Genomic DNA, 24,283 nt, shown 5'->3' on the forward strand with positions numbered 1-24,283 from the left:
ATTAGCCACCACTGGAATCGGTGGGGGCATGTTACCCTCGGACGATTCCTTGGCCGGTTTCCGATGGTAGCATTCCCTCCCTTTGAACCTCTTCCATTGCTCGGGAGACCAGGAACAACACTCGCTACAAGGAGTGTCGCGTGAACACACACGTCCCCTGCAAGATAGGCAAAGGGTGTGTAGGTTCGTGTCGATGCTAGACCAAAAGGTATTACGTTTCTTGCCTCCTACCCCAGGACATACACATTGGGGATAGGAGGGTTTAGAAGGTTTATCAACATTCATACTTGTAACGACCCCCTGCAAGATGCAGGCAAAGGAGGAGAAAACAACAAAACAATAAAATGTGTTAATTTATTTACAAAGTTAAGTTATAAGTATTTACAAGTGAGTCAGGTCTGGTAAAAGATAAAAACCATAAATACAAGAAAAACCAAAAGCTAGCACCAAAATAAAAAAATAGGTAAACAGCAGGCAGAAAAAAACCAAACATTCTTGCCTCAAGAACCCACAAACCAGAAAACCCGATGGAGACGTCAGGACAGCCTCACGCTGTCACAAAGATGAGCCCAGGACATACTCATTGGGGATAGCTGCTCAAAACTCGGGTTTCCAAAAGGTTTATCAACATTCATAGACCCGAAAACAAAAAACGGAATTTTCACCACCAAAAACATTGAAAAAGGGCAGTCAAAAGCAAGGGAACCAGCCCGAAGAACCATCACGTGACAATACTGAAAACAAAAAGGAATTTTCCACCAAAAGGTTGAAAAAGGGCAGTCAAAAGCAAATTGGAATGTTTCCATCCAGGCAAATTGGAATGTTTACATCCAGGCAGGCGGTACTCCCGCCTCCTGGACGGTAGTTAGCCTAACTGCCTAACCACCTTGTTTGAAGTTCAACAGCCGTTTCCAGCCTATGCCTGAAAGTAATCTCTAATGTAAAGGACCAAGAGTTTGTATATTGTGTCGGAACAACTAAAATTTGTTGCAGAAGGCTAGCTTCTCAAACTATACTTAGAACCAACATCATGAACATAATTAATGTCAAAACACTAACTTTGATATCAGAAAGATGCTTCATTAGTGGTATATGCATGTCAGACACGAAGTCTTAATTACACAGTTCAAAAGTTATGGACAATGTTAAAGTTGTGTATGATATCTACAGATATTTTGCAAAGTCCTGGATAAGTATGACAAAAAAATTTCCCTCCATGTATACCTATGCATGATGGTCCATGCAATATGTTGTTGTCATGTCAAGTTAAATACGACAGTCACTGATGACCAGACAGACAGATGTCTCCGTTCAAGCACTTTTGCACAGAATGGTGTTACCTTCATGCTATTTTTAAATGACACATCTTTAACGGTGAAGTTGTTGTGATGATCAAGTAACCTTGCAAAACGTACTGGTGGCCAGACAGATGGACAATCTCCTTTCAAGCACATCTATGCATATTGGTCTACCTTTGAAACAAGTTTGACTGGAATCCCTTCAACCACGTAAGGGTTGCAACAAAGTAAGCATGACAGATTGACAATCTCCCTTCTTGCATATCTATGCAGTCTCCCTGAGGATGTTGTGCAATTAGAAACCTCAAAAGTAATGCTTACTACCCTAAAACAATTCTCCTTGTGCTTTAATAATTTATTTACATTTTATCTATTTATTTATTTATTAATTTACTATATTTTTTTCTAATGACCAATCTCTTCTTTCTGTATCTCCTATTACCTTTTGTTATTTCTTTCAAATGAACACTATATTCTTTGGAAGCTTGAATTTCAAGTTAACCCTTAAACGCCTACTGGACGTATCATACGTCGACTAAAATTGTCTGTTGGGTGCCAAAAGGACGTACCGTACGTCAACTACAAAAATTTCAACCTTCGGTCAACTTTGACTCGACCAAATGGTCGAAAAAATGCAATTGTAAGCTAAAACTCTTACATTCTAGTAATATTCAATCATTTACCTTCATTTTGCAACAAATTGGAAGTCTCTAGCACAATATTTCGATTTATGGTGAATTTTGAAAAAACTTTTTCTTACGCCACGCAGTAACTCCGGCCGAAAAAATTTCAGAAATTCTTTTCGTCATTTTGTCTTAATTTTTGCACTGTTCTATATTAGCCGTTACATAAAGTTTTATATATGAAAATGTGTGCAATTTCATGTACAATACAACAGAAAATAACTCATGGTTGTAGCTTTTATCAGTTTTGAAATATTTTCATATAAATCACGATAACTGCCAAAATTTCAACCTTCGGTCAACTTTGACTTCGACCGAAATGGTAAAAAAACGCAATTGTAAGCTAAAACTCTTACATTCTAGTAATATTCAATCATTTACCTTCATTCTGCAACCAATTGGAAGTCTCTAGCACAATATTTCGATTTATGGTGAATTTTTGAAAAAAACTTTCCTTACGTCCGCGCCAGAAATTCTTTTGTCACGTTGTCGTAATGTTTGCACTGTTTTATATTAGTCGTTACATAAAGTTTTATATATGGAAATGTGCAATTTCATGTAGAATACAACAGAAAATAACTCATGGTTGTAGCTTTTATCAGTTTTGAAATATTTTCATATAAATCACGATAACTGCCAAAATTTCAAGCTTCGTCAACTTTAACTCAACCGAAATGGTCAAAAACGCAATTATAAGCTAAAACTCTTACATTCTAGTAATATTCAATCATGTACCTTCATTTTGCAACAAACTGGAAGTCTCTAGCACAATATTTTGATTTATGGTGAATTTCTGAAAAAAAAAAAACTTTTTCCTTACATCTGCGTGCGGTAACTCGGCCGAACATCTCAGAAATTCTTTCGTCATGTTGTCGTAATGTTTGCATCGTTTTACATTAGTTGTTACATAAACTTTTATATATGAAAATGTGCACAATTTCATGTAGAATACAACAGAAGATAGCTCATGGTTGTAGCTTTTATCAGTTTTGAAATATTTTCACATAAATCACGATAACTGCCAAAATTTCAACCTTCGGTCAACTTTAACGCGACTGACATGGTCAAAAAACGCAATTGTAAGCTAAAACTCTTACATTCTAGTAATATTCAATCGTTTACCTTCATTTTGCAATAAATTGGAAGTCTCTAGCACAATATTTCGATTTATGGTGAATTTTTGAAGAAAAAAACATTTTCCTTACGTCTGCGCGGTAACTCGGCCAAACATCTCATAAATTCTTTCATCTCGTTGTCGTAATATTTGCACCGTTTTATATTAGTCGTTACATAAAGTTTTATATATGAAAATGTGTGCAATTTCATGTACAATACAACAGAAAATAACTCATGGTTGTAGCTTTTATCAGTTTTGAAATATTTTCACATAAATCACAATAAATAGAAAAATTCGACTTTCGGGTCAACTTTAACTCGACCGAAATGGTCGAAAAACTGCAATTGTAAGCTAAAACACTTACAGTCTAGTAATATTCAACCAATTAGCTTCATTTTTCAACAAACGGGAAGTCTCTAGCACAATATTTCGATTTATGGTGAATTTTTGAAAAAAACATTTTTTTACGTCCACGCGTTACAAATTCATGCATCATTTTGTGATAATATTTTCTCTGTGTTGCTTTGATCGTTTTACAATTTGTTATATACCAAAATCATCGCAATTTAGTGTACAATACAACTAAAAAAAATTAACTCATTAGCTTTAACCATTGTGCTTACAGCGATTTGTATACAATTATATGATTTTTTTTGCTGTCATATATTCCAATATTTATATATGATAAAGATTTTTTTTTTCATTTCTGATGGTTGCATACTAAACTTCAGGCAATGACAAAAAAAAAGGAGCCAAAAATGAACTCTTAATCTTAAAAACTAAGCGTGCTGTGATTTTTTTAAAAAAGCTTTTTTTCCGCTTCGGCGCTAACTCACCGAACGCCGCCGGCATACGGGAGACGTTTTTGTAAATAGAGGCTCGGCGTTTAAGGGTTAACGGCCCCTATGTGTTTGTTCCATATAAATGGAGTTCACCTTCTGAATAGCAATAACATTGTGCACAATAATCTACCTTTGCACTAAGTTTGACAGAGATCCCTTGAAATACACAGTTGTGATGACAAGGTAAATGTGAGACACACTGACAGACTCAGACAAACAAAAGAGCAGAGTCAGAGACAGACTGACGACCAGGGCAAAATGAAATCCCATGCTTTGTCAGTAAAGGACTAATAAATTACATGTCATGTAGAGTATTGACTCAAAATCTGCACCACCCCCTTACCATTCTCTCTCCTCTCTCTCTGTGTAAATACTACAGTACACTTGCACAGTACAGTAATGCCTCTTTTATAATCTCTGATCAAACCTTTTAAGTTAACTACTGACGACCAGGGCAAAATGAAATCCCAGTAATAAATTACATGTCATTGCATTGACTCAAAATCTGCACCACCCCCTACATTCTCTCTCCTCTCTCTCTGTGTAAATACTACAGTACACTTGCACAGTACAGTAATGCCTTTTTTATAATCTATATTTTGGTAAATGATCAAACCTTTTAAGTTAACTACTGATCTGACTGTGGAAAACAGTACACTGAACAGTATTAAGAGTTAGGATTTTGAGGGAGGGCAAGAGTTATACACAGTTTTCAAATTCATGGGTGGTGGCACACTTAAACCCTGTGAACTTCAGGTTATTTATTTTTCCCATTCACACTTTCCCAGTCCTTAGTGGTTAAGTACATTCTGGCATTAAAAACAAAGCCAATGCAGCAGATGGAGAAAAAAAATCTTGTCAAGAAAACCAACTTACACTATGTGTACACAACTGACAAATATCTGAAAAATTACACCAAAGCAATGAATCTTAACTTTACATGAGTAACAACCTTGCATAAGTCAACCATTACACAACTTGATACTTATGTAAACCATGGCCTTATCCAACAACATACTCAGCTTACCAAGAGTAGAGGGGTATATCAAAGGGTTTACTGGAGAGGTACTTGAAACATTTTTGTCCCGTGGGGTGAATGGCATTCTTAAAGGTCTTAACCCTTCACATTTCTCATCAGGTGTTCCAGGAATGTTCTCAACCTAAATACAGAGAGCCCAATTTAAATCTGTTTTTGAAATGTTAATAAATCCAGCACAACTAACACTAAACTGATGTCAATTTAAATATATGACCCGGATAATTAAAAATTTTATATGGCTAAGACATTACATATATCGTATACCCTAATTCATGCTCCACATGGTGCATGATGTACTTGAACCAGAATATAAAGAAAGTAAAAATATTAATTTTACCTGACAAGAGCCAATGTAAAACTTAAATTTAAAAATCTTCTTTCATAAGGTACAACAACTGCTTTAAGACAACTTCCACTTATCTATCCTAATGATAAATAAACATAAAAACCTCTAACCATAAAATTTTTATACCTTCAAGGAAAACCACAAAATTAAGCAATCAGAGAGAAAGATGCAATCCACTCAAAATACAGTGACTGATGTAATGGGAGAATATGATTTCAGACTGAGACAGAAACAGTGAGGTAGAAGTGATACTGGAATTTTGTCAGATAGGGTTTAAAGGCACTGAACATTACTGTAACTTCTTATAACATAAAACTTTTTCTTATACAAACCCATCATATGAGCCCTCATTCAGTCTGAAATGTCCTCAGACATGCACCTTTTTGTCAAAAAGAGACAGAAGAGCTAAGCAAACATTTACACAAATGCAACAAGGACTCATTAGTAAGGGTGTGGCACATATACCAGAAATTAACCTTTGGTTTGCCTGTTTTTCTCCTGATTTCTCTGCAAAGACCCAGATGACCACACTCAGGACTGCACCACTGCTCTATTGCTATTCTAGACTTTACATCCAACAACAAGATGAAATAAAACCATTTATGACTACCTCAAGAGGAATAGGCACCTGAGAGGTGAGGCATCTAGACTTTTATTGGAAAAATATCAAACGAAGAAACATATCGCCAGGATGACAGTGATGGAACTAAAAAGTAAGATAGAAAATGCAGAACAAAAGATTATACAATCAAAAGAAAATGAAAAATGGAACCTAGAAGAAAAGACACAACAAATTATCAAGCAAAACCCTAAAATTTTTTATTCATATGCAAAAAAGATGAATAAAATAAGAGTAGAAATAGGCCCTCTAAGAATTGAAGGGCGATTAACAAATGAAAAAAGGAAATATGTAACATATTAGCAGAAAGATATAAGAGTGAATTTACACCTAGAATTGACAATGAAGATAATGATACAGAAATAAGAGATGAAAATACTGAATACTTATCAGATATAGATATTACAGAAGCCGATATTGTGCAGGCTATTAATGAAATTAAAAATGGATCAGCAGCAGGACCAGATGGAGTACCTGCCATATTGTTAAAGAAAATGGTTCATTCAATCACAAAGCCGCTAGCAATATTATTAAGACAAAGTATAGATACAGGCAAGATTTATGATAAACATAAATTAGCATATATTACTCCTACTTTCAAAAGTGGTTCAAGACTAGAGGCAAGTAATTATGGGCCTGTGAGTCTGACATCTCATATTATGAAAGTATATGAAAGGGTAATGAAAAAAATATAATGAAACATTTAATGAAAAATAGATTGTTCAATATAGGACAACATGGTTTTGTACCGGAAAAAGTACACAAACCCAACTGTTAGTCCACCATGAAAGCATATATAAAAATATGATAAATGAAAAAGATACAGATGTGGTTTACCTAGACTTTGCAAAAGCTTTTGACAAGGTAGATCATAATATATTAGCGAAAAAAAATTAGAAAACATAACATTGTTGACAAAGTAGGAAGATGGATAAAAGAATTTTTGCAAAACAGAAAACAGATATAGATTGCAAACGATGAGAAATCGGATGAAGCTACGGTAATATCCGGTGTACCACAAGGTACGGTGTTAGCTGCATTGCTGTTTGTGATTATGATTGCAGACATAGACAGTAATGTTAAGGACTCAGTAGTAAGAAGTTTTGCAGATGACACAAGAATAAGTAGAGAAATTGCTTGTGATGAAGATAGGAACTCGCTACAAAGAGACCTAAACAAAATATATAAATGGGCAGAGATAAATAGGATGGTATTTAACTCTGATAAATTTGAATCAATGAACTATGGTGATAAAGTAGGAATGATATATGCATATAAAGGACCTAATAATGAGACAATCACAAACAAGGAAGCAGTTAAAGACCCTGGTGTGATGTTGAATAGGAATATGTTATGCAATGATCAAATAGCAATTCTATTGGCAAAATGCAAAGCAAAAATGGGAATGTTGTTCCGGCACTTCAAAACAAGAAAAGCTGAACACATGATTATGCTTTATAAAATGTACGTACGTAGTCCACTTGAATATTGCAATATAATATGGTACCCACACTACCAAAAGGATATTGCACAAATAGTGTACAAAGGTCATTTACAGCTAGAATAGAAGAAGTTAAGGACCTTGACTACTGGGAAAGACTACAATTCTTAAATTTATATAGTCTTGAAAGGAGAAGAGAACGCTACATGGTAATTTAAGCATGGAAACAGATAGAAGGAATTACCGAAAACATCATGGAACTAAAAATATCAAAAAGAGCAAGCAGAGGTAGATTAATAGTGCCAAAAACTATACCAGGAAAACTAAGGAAAGCACACAGGACATTAATCCCCCACGCACCAGCATTGATAATGCAGTCTATTCAATGTGCTACCAGCTCATCTGAGGAACATAACAGGAGTGAGCGTAGATGTGTTTAAGAATAAGCTCGACAAATATCTAAGATGCATCCCAGACCATCCAAGACTGGAAGATGCAAAATATACCGGAAGATGCGTTAGCAATTCTCTGGTAGACATCAAAGGTGCCTCATACTGAGAGACCTGGGGCAACCCAAACGAACTGTAAGGTCTGTAAGGTAAGGTAAGGTCCTACTCACTGAGTCGGGTTACATTTCCAGAAGTATTCATCTTGTCTTTTGAAACCCCAGAAGTATTCAGGAGTTTCAAAAGACAAGGTTGGCCAAGTAAGAGGGAGGTGCCAAAGATCAGGGAGCTTTCAATTTCCTTAGTCTTCATGAGAAACATTAAGATCTCAGCCATAATGAGTACCGTACAGGTACATACAGATGTTAATCAATCTTTGCCAATTTTTGTCTAAAATTATGGACAAGGGGATTGGGTTGTAACTGTTGGGACAGTATGTTGCTGGGTCAAGTTTTAACAGGGGCATACGATGTATTGCACTCTTCTTTCTCCTCTGCTTTTCAATCATCACCCTTATAGATTCATCACTCATTCTCAAGATATGAAGTCTTCTGAGATTACAAACTTATGCCTTCCATGAATGGATACTTGATCTCCATGCCATATTTTGGTATCTAACAAGTAAACATCTCACTTCATTCTCCAGATGTTTCAACTTTTTCAGTGCTCCATGAGAGTAACTAGGTCACTCGGTTTCTGATCCATTCCACTTGCAAGTGCTCCACTGGAATCATCAGACCCCTCACTTAAACTACAATTTGGGTATGTGACTGAAGATTTTAGACCATGCAGTATTCTATAAAAATTCATCAGTCATGCACAAAATGTCCACCTCCCATCCCCTCGTTTTTGTTGGGTCACATACTTTTTAATGCAAAACAATGAGGAGAATACTTATTGCCCAACAATGAGTCATGGGTGGATATGCATGAACAAGCACTTGCTGCTCAGCTTCTGTCTACAAATCATCACAATATACATCTGGGAACATTCTGACCAAGGATGAGGGCTTTGCTGATAGGTTTGTTTGAAAGAATATGATTTATGTTACAAAACCTTAATGTTTCATGGGATACAAGGTAGAATAACACCAATAATGTTAACAAAACTTTACTTCTTACCTTGAACATTTGTTGTTAATGTAGCTTCTGTCCATTTTGCTTACTAATGTATGAAAAATTTTACATTAACTTGTAATTATTTGAATATGTATACTTAATAATCAGTACAACATAGTACTGTATATAATTTGTTTATCTGTAAGGAATAAAATATTAAGTGCTTAACCATTAATACCCCACCAAAGTAAATGTACCTGATTTTGGTAACTTATGGCAAGTTTGAGAAAAGCTGTTTACATTTCCAAAGTTGCAAAGCTTCTTTATTCACACTACATTATTGACGTCAGTCTAGAAGGAAATTCAATGGTCAACACCAATTTTATTACTAAATAATAGAGTATGCATAAAAGAAAAAAAAATCATGCCTGCACACAGTCAATCTAATGGATGGCAGATTAATGGACTTGTATTGGGAAAAGTGAAAAAGAAAAACTTACCAAGTGGTTCTCTTTGTTGTCGAGGACAGCAGTGTCGTTAGCTGAGGACTGAGTAGAAATAGGAGAGAGATTCAGGAGTAATCCACGCTCACCTACAATTGGTGTACTCTCGAGACGTGGTAAGCCTCTCTTGCTGCACTGCTGATTTTTGTCGCTCCTGCTTCCTATGTTCTTTGAACCTCCTATAGAGTTGAATGCCTGTTAAAGCACAAGAATTTCAAGTTCTTTTTATGCCCCATAAATACTGCCCTCTTTTTCTGTTTAAGCTATACTACTTGGTATGTATGGTGAACAAAATTAAAAACATTAGTCATCAGTGTCCATTAGATGTTCTGGGTATTTTCTTAAGGTTAGAATCCCTTGCTGTAGGGAATCTCAGTACAATATTCACTATATAATGATCATCATTTGAAGCTGGTAATAAAAATGTGTAAACTCAACAGATTTAATGGTTTCTTCACCATTTCTGCCCTCCTGAATGACAGTTATTAAATATTATTACAATATGCGATACACTAAGGGTGATCATGAATCTGTATGACCCACCATTACAGTAATGTTTCCTTTCAATCAGAAACTACAATGAAAATAATGAAAGTGAAAGGAGAGTGATAAGGGAGCCATCTAAACGACTACTTTCCTGCTCATATTATAACATCCAGTATGCCAAAAGTTAAATATTTCCCCGATTACCGAGATAACCTAACCGATAAGCAAAGAACATGTAAGTACAATACACCAGCTGTTTTCAATACTGACCACCCCAACTACTGATTCAATTTAACGAAAGACTGTATGGTACGTAGAGGTTAGTATTTTTTTATTTACAATCTAGCAGCTTGAAAATTTATTATAAGCTGGTATTTTGAGCATAATTTTAAGGTCAGTGTTTTTGTATCTGGTCTACAGGAAACCCACCCCCTGGCTCCCAAACCCCTTTTTGATAAACCAAGCGTCATCTTATCTCTTGGAATATACAGTAGATTATGAAATTTAATAATCCCACTTGAGGGAAAACCATTACAGAGTTGTTTATTCACCAAAAGCTGGCAGTTAAATATAGTTATGTCTTTCCTTAAAAAACTTTTAAATTTACAAAATTGGGAATACTGGGAAAATCACATGTAAGACCTCCTCTCAATATCATTCTTGCACAATGTAACAGATATGGTACTGAATAAAGGACAATTCACTGCCTACCGGGTGAGAACAGTCTATATCTCTATTCCTAAAAGTAATCAAAGAAAGCATTTGATGCACTGTCTGTGAATCTTGACATTTTCCTTGTCAGTGCCCACCTTTCTCCAGAACAGAGCAGTACAGGCCTTCATGCACCCATCATGTCTTTAATCTCTATATTAACCCTTAAACGTCGAGCCTCTATTTACAAAAGTGTCTGCCACATGCCGGCGAGGTTCGGGAGTTAGCGCCGAAGTGGAAAAAAAAAAGTTTTTTTCAAAAAATCACAGCATGCTTAGTTTTTAAGATTAAGAGTTCATTTTTGGCTCCTTTTTTTGTCATTGCCTGAAGTTTAGTATGCAACCATCAGAAATGAAAAAAATATTATCATATATAAATATTGGAATATATGACAGCACAAAAAAAAATTTCATATATAATTGTATACAAATTGCACTGTGAGCAAAATGGTTAAAGCTAATGAGTTATTTTTTTTCTTTGTATTGTACACTAAATTGCAATGATTTTGGTAGATAACAAATTGTAAAACGATCAAAGCAACACAGAGAAAATATTATCACAAAATGATGCATGAATTCGTAATGCGGGGACATAAAAAAAGTTTTTTCAAAAATTCACCATAAATCGAAATATTGTGCTAGAGACTTCTCGTTTGTTGCAAAATGAAGGTAATTGATTGAATATTACTAGATCATAAGTGTTTTAGCTTACAATTGCAGTTTTCAGCCATTTCGGTTGAGTTAAAGTTGACCGAAGGTCGAATTTTTTCTATTTATCGTGATTTATATGAAAATATTTCAAAACTGATAAAAGCTATAACCATGAGTTATTTTTTGTTGTATTCTACATGAAATTGCGCACAATTTCACTTATAACACTTTATGTAAGGCCTAATAGAAAACGGTGCGAAAATTACGACAAAGTGACCAAAGAAATTCTGAGATTTTCAGCAGTTACCACGCGCGGAGGGAAGGAAAAAGTTTTTTCAAAAATTCACCATAAATCGAAATATTGTGCTAGAGACTTCCAGTTTGTTGCAAAATGAAGGTAAATGATTGAGTATCACTAGAATGTTAGATTTTTTACTTACCAAAAAATACCAATATATATATTGTTACGTGTGAGAGTCTTGGTTGATCATGTATTATTCAATTTACGTAATTTTTACGCCCTGCAAACCAAGATTACACGTAACCTGTCACTTGAAGCCAAAAGTTAACCTCAAAGACAGACGTTAATTAGCCAAAGGTCGCCAGTTAAGGGTTATTAACCTTAACAAAGAATATTTGAGATGAATTTGATTTTAAACGCAACGGTTCTTCCAAACATTCGGACGCGAGGCATACAAAAGCATCGAGATTTAACCTGAGTTTGCTTACCTAAATCCTAGGTATTTTACTGGAATAATGGGGTTGAAGCTAACAACATAATAAGTTGGCTTAATCTAGACTTATGTATACCGTAAGTGGTGGCTGAAGGGGAACAAAGGAAATTTGAAATACAGAAAACAAAGGATAAAAGAATGGGCAAAGTTTTGAACAAAAAGCGACTTTACCTTAGGACGAACGTTGTGCGATCAACGACCGATTCTTGCAATGTTTCTTCACTTCACTAATAGAATAATAGACAAAGAAAGGGGGAAGAGGTCCAACTGGACGTGTTATCTCTCCGAAGCTTGGTTCTCTCTGAAGTTCTCTGACCGAGCCTGGGTCAAAACAGGCCTATCAGTCATGCCTTAGGCATCTACGCTTTTGTTAAAAACATTCGCAAGAGACAGGTAGGAAGGAAAAAGGGACCTTAGGACCACCTATTCTTAGGCTGATAGGGAAATTTTCCTATAGGGTAAAGGCCTAACTTACCTATCCCGGTCTCCAACGGACGTTAAGGTTTGAACTGAAGACGCACCTATAGACAACGTCTTTTCCCGTCTCAGTCAGGCTGATATTTTTACAATCGAAAGTTACGAGGCTGAACAGCAGTAATATTTATAAAAATATATATATATATATATATATATATATATATATATATATATATATATATATATATATACACATTCATACACACACACATATATATACAGTAGAACCTCGGTCCTCGACTGTACTAGAACTCGACATAATCGGATTTCAACACGAAATGTTGAGTAAATTTTGCGTCGGAGCTCAAACAACAAACCGGAGTCCGACCCGATGAATCATATGATGTTTGTAGAAAAGAGTTTCGGGTGGCTGCTGCTAGTTGGCGTTGTTGGTGGCGTTCTTCCCATGCTTATTTAAAAGCATTTAAAGCCCACACAAAAAAACAGGCCAGATTATCACATTAAATTAATAATACAGTATTTATAAGCAGAATTGCTGTATGTCTGTTATCATAAAATTAAGAAAAATTTCTATTTTACAGGAACTTCGGCAGCTTGTGGCAGATATAAACAAACCAGAGCGCCGCCCTGGTGGTGTATTGCGGTACCAATTACATAAACATTCAATACTTATGGTAGATATCATACAGTCTACTGGAATAGTGTACAAAATCACTGTAAAACATCTTTCAGTAATCACTGTAAAACATCTTTCAGTAAATATTTACTGAAAGATGTTTTACAGTGATTTTGTACACTATTCCAGTAGACTCTGTATGAAATTTCCCATAACCATTGAATGTTTATGTAATTAGTACCGTGATACACCACCAGGGTGGCGCTCTGGTTTGTTTATATCTGCCACAAGCTGCCGAGTTCCGACGTAATTTAGGAAATTTTTCTTAATTTTATGATAACAGACATACAGCAATTCGGTTTATAAATACTGTAGTATTAATTTAATGTGAGAATCTGGCTTGTTTTTCAATATTATTATTAACAACAGTTTTCATGTGTACCTGTTGCAGTACATTCTGGTAGTGCCTATAGGCTACCTAGCCTAGCCTATGGCACTCGGTTTTTTGATACAGTAAGCATTTAAAAATGTAAAAAGTGCTTCTGATACGGTAAGTTATTCAATTCTGAACTTATTTAATTGTAATTTGTGTAAAGTTTTGTATAAAAAGGCAAGGTTGGGGTAATGACTGGTGGTCAGGAATGGATTAATCCATTTTCGGTTATTTCTTATGAGAGAAATTAACTCAGAATTCGACAAAATCAAATCTCGACACTTCTTCTGGAACGAAATAGCGTCGAGGACCGAAGTTCTACTGTATATATATATATATATTATATATTTTTTTCTATTTTGGTATGAATACATAACTAAAAGGAATGCAGGTGAAAAACTTTTTTTTTTGCATAAAACGAAATAATATACAAAACACCAATAAATAGATATATTAAAACTTGAAATAAATATAAAATTAAATATAAAATCAATGCAGAATACTCACTCGTAATCCTGACTCTTCGTTCTATTCTTGTTTTCTCCCTCCTCCATTGAAGAGTCTTGCATTTTTTTTCCTCTCGACATGACGAGATACAGGTGGAGGAGGGAGGCGCGCCTTCCTTGCAGATGGGCCGCCCTTCGGCGGTCCGCTGCGCCCTCCAGTGTTCCTCGGGTAGGCGCACTCCAATATATGACGGCAGTCTGGTATTTGCAGTCACACTCCCCGATCCTGCAAAGTGCTACCTTGCAGGTGCGACAGATGAACCGGGTGTCTCTTCTTCTGCCATTCATATGGCACACCCGGCACCGTTTCTGCTTACGCCCTTCTAGGGGCTCCAGTGTGTGATCCCCTGCCTGCAGCCGACACACATTGGAATGTGAGGGAGGGCAGCAGCAGGGACAGGGACAGCAGGGGTGGCGGCATCAGCAGGGGCAGCGGCAGCAGGGGCGGCGTCGGCAGGAACAGGACGACCGAGGTTGGCCCTCCTAGCAACATCTGCCCTATCCTCTCGGGCAGATCTGGGCTCGGGGCAGGGGCGGTGTTGGAAGGCCACTCCTCAGGATTAAAGTTTATGAGGGCATTCCCGGCCACCTCGAGAAACTGGATGTGGGACAACCTCCGGTGTCGGAATTGTACCCACAGTAGAGGATGTAGGCATTCTGGAGGGCCAACTGAAGGAGGTATTTGAGGAGCTTCTGTGTCCACCTCCTGGTTCTCCTGGCGAAGGGATAATACTGGATGAGTTGATCAAAGAGATCAACTCCTACCATGTGCCTATTGTAGTGCCCAATGACGGTACGCCGTTGGACACGAAACTCCTCATACGTAACTCGGCCCTGCCGACGTGTCTTCTTCCGCTGAATGACCTCTTCTTGGATGGGCTCATGACTGGTCGTAATCATGGGCACGAGTCGGACCCCCTTCCAACAGATGACGAAGACACCTCCCTTCCGCCGCCACTCTGTCTCTCCTCTTACCAGATGTTGCGGCTGGCTAGCGAACCTCTTGAGGACATTCGGGGCCCCACGCACCAACCGAAGGGTACCACTGACGTGCACACCTGTTTCATACAGTTCCTGGGCCAGGGATACCGAGTTATAATAATTATCCATACACAGGTGGTATCCCTTGTTACAGAAACGATCCACAAGACCGAAGACAGTGTCACGCAGCGTGGAGAAGACCCCGGAATACACAGAGAAGTCCACGACGTATCCAGTGTTGGATTCCGTAATAAAAAATAACTTCACACCATATTTCTTTGGCTTCTTGGGATTGTACACTTTTATGCTTAGACGCCCTTTGTATGGCATCATCCCCTCATCCAAAGAAAGGTTCTTGGAAGGAACCACGAGAAACTGGCATCGTTCACGAATGTAGTCCAACACTGGGCGAACTAAGATGAGGCGATTGGGGTTATTCCAGGGTATGGCCCTTCGGTTGAAGGCATTGAAATACCTGTCCAATGCCAGGAAACTATCACAGGGCATAATGCCAGGCACATTGGGCGTACTTAAAAAAAAATTCCACCTCCAATATTGCCTGACGTTGGCAGCAGGCATCATTCCAAAGAAAATGTGGAGCCCCAAAAAATGCGCCATGTCCGTGAGGTTGCAGCCCCGCCAGCGATAAGACAATGTCGTCTGCAGTTCCTCACGGCAGTACCAAGCATAATCCGCCGTCTCTGCAACGAGGTATTCCAGCAATTCCCGCGTAAGGAAGAGCTGAATGAACCCCAGTGCAGTGAGAGGCACAGGGACGGTCAGTCCAGGTGCTGCCGTGAATGGGTGCATGTTAGGTGGGGTGGGGTCCTCCAACCACCCCTCATCACTTTCGGACGAACGGCCTTCACCTAAGCTGCCGCAACATTGCGACCTTCTACGGGCCCGTGCGCCCACCCTCCCCACTGGCCCATCTCCCTCACTTTCACCATCACTTTCTGTCTTGTCCCCACCAGCCACAATCGGTGCCTCCTCCTCCTCCTCCTCCTCAGACTCTCCCTCATAGGCACTGAAACCACTGAACTCCAGTTCACTTTCATGTTGCGGCTCTCGTATGGACATTGGGGGCAAAAACTCGTCATCACTGACATCGGGCGTGATGTCCTCGTCACTAGATGACCAACTGCCATCAAAATGAGGACTTTCCACCTGCTCTTGATCGAGCTCCAACAAGTACTCATCAATGTCCTTTTGTTGGAGGCCTCCCAAATGCTTACGAATGCCCCTCAGGACACCCCGATGCTTCCTAGGGGTCGTAAAAGGCACAGGATGTGGTCCTTGGTCCCTTTTGGCCACACGTGGCCACACAACACGGCGTTGAAAAGCTGGGTCACCTTGGGTGCTTGGTCCCTCTCCAGCATCCAAATCTAAAACTCACCTCACACGCTCACTACTGACAGGCAATACGCGCCTTTCACGGTCGTGACGACGTTGGGACATCTCTGCAAACGTCCTATTGCGTCACAAATACACTAACACTCGCACAAGTTCTGCAAAACACGAATGCGTCAAGAAATCGCTCTCCGGCGATGCGTCGCTGATGCTTTGTAGTACGAGAAGAAAGAAATTCGCGCATGCGCAGCTGGGTCACGCTTGTAAACAAAACAACAGCGTGATCCGTGAACTCCCAGCATCCCTTAAGGCGCGATTTAAAATCTTTCGCAAACTAGGCCAATAACTATTTTTCCGCCAATATTTAAAAAAACTTTTTGTAGTCGACGTATTTTAAGTCCACCTGGCACACGACAGACAATTTTTGTTGACGTAAAATACGTCAAGTCGGCGTTTAAGGGTTAATGGGACATTTTTACTATTAGTCTTGTTACATCTCCAAGGAGCAAAGATGTAAAACATATGTAAATGTTCATTACCTGAAGAATTGCCTTGAGCCTATTAATTTGCGTCTGAAGTTGCTGTGTGTGCTGCTCAACAGTAGTGCGCTTCACTCCACTGCCATTACCTTCATCTTCTAGCTGCCTGTTCATATATATAAAAAACTTTAAATATAAAGGAAATTTGTCTGAATACACTATCTACTGATGACAATATTCAATAATTAATGTGAGAGAAACTATTTCAAAAACTCAATCATGATGTCAACCAAATGAGTGATTTAATTTTAGGATTATTCCAAAAACTTAATAATAGTTAAAATTATATTTATAATGTATAATGTGTGAATACATAAGAAAGATGCTGCACTTCCACAAGATTTTTATTTTAGCCAGTTAAAGTTGCAGCACACTGCAGATGGTACTTCTTCAACCTAATCATACATTGCTTTCTGCCTTTTACTTGATATTCATTCCCCTTAGCCTCATTCCACTTAACTCTCCAACTTCTTTAGTTGTCTTGTTCAACTTGACACCTTTAAGTATAAATCTTTCAGGAAAGTCCTATGAGAATATACAGCAGTGGAACTCAGATGTTATGTTAAATTACTACAGTATACAATGAAATAATAAGCTATTCAGTACCTGTGTCCATCCTGAAGATGCATAATGACAGAGTGTATTTGGTGCCGAGGTGAATTAGGCAAAATAGTGGGCTCTGGGCCATCCTCAATATCCCGACTTCCCCTCCCACTGTCCTGACTGTTGGAATCGCTTGAACGACTGGATAGCAAGTCCTCAGTTGAATGCATTATTGTCCTGGACATAAGTTCTTCCTCTCCATCAGAGTTATCACAGCTGTCTTCTCTCCAAGGTTCACCTCCTCCATCACACAACAAGCTGGTGCTATCCATGCATTAATAATTATTAAAAAATATATATGTTTTTCTTGCATGTCATTAACCTAACTATACTGTGGCATAAAAAACATTACCATCTGCACTGAATTTATTCTTTTTAACTCACTCTCTCTCTCTCTCTATATATATATATATATACAAATTATTGCATACAAAGTCCAATACATACTTACAGATTAGTGCTTGTTTCAGGATTTGGGGCAATAGCTAAATACCGCTGCTTGCTAGATTCAGAACGATTATTACTCAATCGATGCCGCAAGATTTTTATCAAAGCCCGACGCCACTCCTTTCCCGTTGTCTGTTGATTAGTTTACTGATATCAATAGAGCAAAGTGGATTCAAATACTAATAGCAAACCAGGTTAAAATCCTTAAAGAATATAATTCTTTATAAGTAACATATGAGCCTTATTCCAGCAAGTAAATTCTCTCCATAGAATTTTCTTGTTAAAACAATTTCAAAACATACCATATGTTTAAAAATAAATACACATAACATACTGCGTACGTATCTGACTCTGCCTGTCACGATTAAAGCCCAAATTTGGTTCCCAATTTGACAACAGTACTGTTGACTGTATAAACAAAACCTAACCATCTAACCCAACAGATCCTGATTTATTAACTGCATATAGTTCTACCAATAAAAATGACATTTTTATAATAAAATAAAGTTTTATATATACTTACCCAGTAATTACATAGTTATTAGTTTCTTTTAACCAGCAGCTTAAAATTTTGAAATTGCAGGTCACACTAGTTTGTTTTGGCTATGGTGACGTGCCCTGCCCACTTTCGGGGGAAGAAGAGGTACAACATAGCAAAGAGCTTCAATTTGTTTATGCCCTCATGTTCAAGCGAGGGGAGGCAGGCAGGCTCCAATCATGTAATTACTGAGTAAGTATATATAAAATTTTATATTATTATCAAAATGTCATTTCTATATAAGCAACATACCCAGTAATTACATAGCTGATTCCCACACTGAATGGAGGTGGGAAGGTTGGACATATCTACCACACAACATTATTAATAGTAATGAGTTTGAAAATAGAAATTTGCTAACATTGAACCAATGTTCTTAGTTTGAAAATAAAAATTTGCTAACATTGAACCAATGTTCTTGAACTTTACCTGATAAGAGAGCTGCTACAGGTAGATACTGCCTCTGGCTGGTGCTCATCTTATCCAATAGAGGTGAGGTGGTAAAGCCTCAGTGGCCTACTACTACAGTGGGTGCTTTGTAGCGATGGACTAATTTCCGAGGGCTAACAAAGAATACAAGATGTCCCTGCCCAGGGCGCAGTACTACACAAAATAACCAGAGCAAATAGTCATCACAACCACCAAAAACAAAATTAAAAACACCAATACCCAACCATCAATCCCCAAAGGACTGGAGGGTACTCCAAGTACATAGTACTCCCAGGCTCCCCAAAAAACTCAACATCCTAAGCAAGGATAAGAGATTAAAGAAAGGACATTGCTTTCTATGTTTCCTTCCCCAACACCACACCAACTGTGTAAAACAGACCCAAGATACTACACTGATCGTAAGTAGTTTCGATATCCCTTAAGCAATGAGATGCAAACACTGACTTGCACTTCCAAAATGTCGAGTGCGCAATTGATGTGAGGGATAAATTGCGCTTAAATGCCAAAGACATAGCGACTGCTCGTATCTCATGGCTTTTACCTTGCATGAGGAGAGAGAGTCTTTGCTAACCATGGAATGAGCTTCTGAGATCAAGTCCCTGAGGATGAATGCCAGGGCATTCTTAGACAGAGGCCGAGAGGGATACTTCACAGAACACCAAAGGTTCCTTGATGTACCACAAATAGTCTTCGTTCTGTAAAGATAAAACTTAAGGGCCCTTACTGCACAGAGAGCTCTTTCTTCTTCAGAAAGCCCTACTATCTCGGACAAGCTCTTGATCGTAAAAGAACGAGGCCATGGATTCGATAGCAATTCGTTCTTGGCTAAAAATCCTAGGGAAAAGGAGCAGACTGCATTCTCCTGAGAAAAACAGAACAAGATTTTTTCTGGTAAGATCCCTTAAAGAGACAGACTGCATGCACTCAAAACGTGAACTGGTCACCACTTAAGTAATATGTCTAAAATCCAGGACAGCAAAGGTTTTTCTTTAAGCTTCGTGGTATCAAAGGACTTAATAAGGTCGGACAAATCCTGGTTAGACGATAAGTCCATTCCTTTATGGCGGAAAAACGAGCTAAGCACTGCTCTGTAGCCTTAAATGGTAGAGGTAGAAAGTCCTCTTGTGGAGAGTAAGAACAGTAGAAAAGTCTGCTGTTTCAGTTACAGAGGTATTAGAAGAGGACAAGTTATTTCATCTGCACCAAGACCTGAAGATAGACCACTTAGCCTGGTAAACTTTATCTGATTACTGTCTTCTGCAATTAGCAATCACGTCTGCAGCCATTCTTGAAAAGCTCTTCTTTTGAAGCAGTTGCTTAACAGTTTGAATCCTGTTAGGGCCAGAGAAGACAGGTTTTGGTGGAACCATCGGAAGTGAGGCTGCCTGAGAAGTTATTTCTGTGGCAGCAGTCTTGGGAAGTCTGCAAGAAGTTCCAGCAGATCTGGGAACCACTCCTTTGCTGGCCAGAAGGGGACTATCAAAATCATGGACAGGTTTTGATGTGATCAGAATTTGTTGAGGACTTGTCTCACTAAACTGAATGGGGGAATGACATAAGATCTTTGCCCAACTAGTCCTGCAACATTGCATCGGTCGCCCATGCTAAGGGATCTGGTACTGGTAAGCAGAATAGAGGAAGTCTGTGATTCCTGGAGGACGCAAATAAATCTATCATGGGTTTCCCCCAGAGCTTCCACAGATCCAGACAAACCAACGGGTCTGATGTTCATTCCGCAGGAAGGATCTGCTTTTGACGGCTAAATTCGTCTGCCAGAACACTGAGTTTCCCCTGGATAAAGTGTGTTATCACTTGTGTGTTGTTCTGGTGTAACCAGAAAAGAACCTTTACTGTTTCACACAGGGAGAAAGAATGAGGGACCCCCCTGTTCTTTGATGTACGCCAGTGTAGTTGTGCTGTCTGAATGCACTGCTACAGTCTTCTCGCACACTTCTGAAGCAAAGCACTGTAGACCCAGAAATATTACACTGATGTACCAGTTTTACTCTTCTTGAGACCAGGTACCTGACACCTCTTTTGACCCAAAAAGAGCTCCCCAACCTAGGTTTGAAGCATCTGAAAAGAACTCTAGGCCGGGGTTCAGAGGGAGAAGAGATTTCCCTTCTGATAGCGCCTTCCTGGAACCCCACCAACGAAAATCCTATTTGATTTCTACAGTTATCGGGAACACAAACGAGTCTGGGAACTTTTTCCTGTTCCAGCTGGCTCTGACGAAGAATTGCAGAGGTCTCAGGTGTAGTCTTCCCAGAGTGACGAATTGTTCCATGGATGAGAGGGTACCTATCTAGTTCCAGAAATTCGTTTACTGTCTGAAGACACTTGTCTATTCTCTTCAGGACTGGAAAACCTGTAAATCCCGCGAGTTGATCATCATTCCTGAATAAGTAATCTTCTGAGAAGGAGTCAGGAGAGACTTGTCCTGATTGATGAGGAGACCCAAGTCTTGGGCCAGGAGAAGAGTTCTGGGAATGTCCTCCGTACATTGAACTTCTGAGCGGGAACGTAGCAACCAACCAGTTGTCGAGTTACAGAGAGATCTTTATCCCCATCAAATGAAGCCACTTCACTAGAGCCAACACCCTAGTAAACACCTGAAGAGCTGTCGAGAGACCGAAGCACAGAGTCCGAAATTGGAACACCTTGCCCTGAAACATAAACCTGAGGTACTTTCTCAAAGCCAGATGAACTGGAATATGAAAGTATGCATCCTGCATGTCGATGGACACCATCCATTCTCCCTGGCGAATGGATGCAAGGACTGTCTGGTTTGTTTCCATCTTGAAGGTTGTCTTCTTGACAAAGACATTTAGTGCGCTTACGTCTAAAACGGGTCTCCAGACCCCAATGACTTGGGTACTACAAAGAGGCGGTTGTAGAATCCCAGAGAATGAATGTCCTCTACTACCTCTATAGCCTCTTTCTGAACAAGAGACTCGACCTCTAGCAAGAGAGCAGCAAATCTCTGAGCCTGGAGAGTAAACCATCTATTCCACAGGCTTGCAGACTAGAGGAGGTTTGTTCAAAAAGGGGATAGCCCTCCTTCAGGACAGACACTATCCAGGATTCCGCTCCTTTTTGTTCCCACCATTCCCGAAAGAGGAGGAGCCGTGTTCCTACCTGAGTAAGGAGGACTATACCTTCACTTGTTGGCGGAAGACTTAGAGGAAGACTTCTTGATGGAAGGCTGTGGGAAACAGGTACTGGTCATCCTAGTATACGGTCTAGAATGGGAGCTCCAAAAGGGAGTAGGCTGCAGAGGAGTCGAATATCTGGGAGGAAGAGCCAAAGAATCCTTGGGGTGTCACGCAGATTGGGAGAAGAGGAGAGCTGACTTCTGAGACGGAGTGACGCCTTTTGAAGTAAAAGAACACCATAGTTCTCTTTCCTTAAGTACACCCTTGGCATAAAGACCAGCTAACTCCTGTGTACTGTCATGAACGCCCTTGTCAACACAGAAAAGTACTCCTAAGAGGTCCAAAGAAGTATCTTGAGGCAAAAAGGAGCAGTCTCTAATCTTGCGCGCTAGAGCACCCACTGCACCGTCTAAAAAGCTCATCACTTCAAAAACCTTAAAAATATTCTTGAGAAGATGAGCAAGTTCTAAAGCTGAAAACATAATTTTGGCTGAGGTGAAAGCTGACCTCCTAGCCGAGTCGATAAGGCCAGAGAAGTCTCCCTGAGAGGAGGCAGAGACTCCCAAGGAAGGCGCTTCTCCCGTTGCATAAAACCTATAACTCGACCTAAACAACTTGGCGGGAAACAAAAAATTGCTTCACCTTGCTCCCTCTTCTCAGAGAACTATCCTTCTACTTCGTTCAGTGCCTTCTTCACTGAGGAGGAGAGAACCAGTTTCGGTAACCTCAAAGAACCAGCTTCCATAAAGAAAGTTGCAGCAGGAGAGGAGGGAGTAGCTGGCAAAAAGAAGCTTGAGATGGTAGCTAGCAGGAACCTCAATAATGCAGAGTACGCCGATGAAAGAAAACCCTGATCCGGAACGACCTCAGGAGAAAGCGATAAGTCCACTGTCATCTGAGCTGTAGGAGGAGCTTTCTGAAGCAAACATAGAATGCTATCTAGTTTGCTCTGGATCAGGTCAGCCGAAGGAAGAACACTGTCTGAGATGACACTACAACAAGAGTGTGGAGGAGCGGGCGGCAACGGGCGCTCAGGAAGCACTGTAGAGGCAGAAGCCAATGACGAAACTTGATGATGAACAGACGCCAATAAGCGCTCATCAGCAAATGGGAGCTTGGGAGCTTCAGTGCTAGTTGCTGGCCACTCGGGCGCTGATTGTAGAGGTGATGGTGCTGGGCACGCAACTCCTGATGAAGGGGTTCCCTTGTGCAAAGAAGAATGTCTATGCGCCACAAGGCGCTTCGGCGCCAATTTACGATCATCATCTGATGTAGCAGAGGAGAACTGCTCCAGGCTATCCCAGTGACTGCAAGAGGGGCGCGCTGAATCCTTGCCCTTCTTACAAGGCACAGGAGAAGAGATCTCAAAGTCCACTGAACACCTTTTCAGCGGGTGTGATTTGTCTGCATAATGCCGAGTGCCTGGGACTAAAATCCTCAGAGCTGGAGGACATACAGTGAGAACTCACTCACTTGAAGGACTTTCCAACGGCCTTTGGTTGCAGTCTGGGATTCATCAACAGACTGAACCAAGGAGGCGACTGCTTGGGGGCAGAGCCCACCAACCTCCCTTAGGCTACCAGTTTGAATCCTCCCAGGTGCTGGGGAGTATGCCAGGGACCTTGGCCTAGGAGAATCGGCGGGCTGAACAGCCACCTCCTCCACTACCACTGCACTGGCACTGGGTGCCAAGGGGCGCTTTGACTCACTTTTATCCATCAACACTTTCACCTATGATGCTAATTTAGCAATCAATTGCACAAGTAATTCAAAGCACGTCAATTTTCGACTCCAGACTGATACTGGTATTGGGATCGGAAACATGAGAGCCAGGTAAAGGAGAGGATTGCATAGGTGGAGGAGATGGAACAGGATCGGAATAAATTACAGGTGCAATTGCATCAACTTAGTGGATAAATCCTGACTAGCCAAGGCTTTATTAGATTCCCTAGCAATAGCTTTCCTCTTCCTATCTATAGCCAGTTTCTTAAGATGTGAATCTAAAGTTTTCCACTTCTTTAAATCCTATTCACTACACTCCTCACACAGTAAATCAACTGAACATGTTTGTCCCCTACACTGAACACAAATAGTGTGAGTCCTAAGATTCTTTAGTAAGCCTAGTATTGCATCCTTTGCTATAATACTTAATACTAGAACTACTAGTGTCAGACATCATGGAAAATTTCAAAAACAAGTCCAAAAAACAGGCAAAAAGTCATAAACCAATGATGAAAACTCGCCTAACACTACA

At 39.5% G+C, this 24,283-nt stretch overlaps 1 protein-coding gene and 1 long non-coding RNA gene across 2 annotated transcripts in view; one reads left to right on the forward strand and one right to left on the reverse strand.

Moving 5' to 3' along the window:
- LOC136855095 (dystrophin-like) overlaps positions 1-24,283 on the reverse strand; it is a 134,306-nt gene that overhangs the window by 12,852 nt on the left and 97,171 nt on the right. Inside the window, exons 9-13 of the mRNA XM_067131927.1 lie at positions 17,891-18,018; positions 17,443-17,703; positions 16,837-16,942; positions 9,390-9,587; positions 4,968-5,100 (exon numbers count right to left, since the gene is read on the reverse strand). Coding sequence (XP_066988028.1) covers positions 4,968-5,100; positions 9,390-9,587; positions 16,837-16,942; positions 17,443-17,703; positions 17,891-18,018 — 826 coding nt within the window. The remainder of the gene's footprint in view (positions 1-4,967; positions 5,101-9,389; positions 9,588-16,836; positions 16,943-17,442; positions 17,704-17,890; positions 18,019-24,283) is intronic.
- Positions 18,470-24,283, forward strand: part of LOC136855110 (uncharacterized) — a 37,119-nt gene continuing 31,305 nt past the window's right edge. The window contains exon 1 of the long non-coding RNA XR_010857907.1: positions 18,470-18,616. This is a non-coding gene — a long non-coding RNA (uncharacterized lncRNA). The remainder of the gene's footprint in view (positions 18,617-24,283) is intronic.

Source organism: Macrobrachium rosenbergii, chromosome 3 (genome assembly GCF_040412425.1).
Source record: "Macrobrachium rosenbergii isolate ZJJX-2024 chromosome 3, ASM4041242v1, whole genome shotgun sequence".
Taxonomy (NCBI): Eukaryota; Metazoa; Arthropoda; class Malacostraca; order Decapoda; family Palaemonidae; genus Macrobrachium; species Macrobrachium rosenbergii.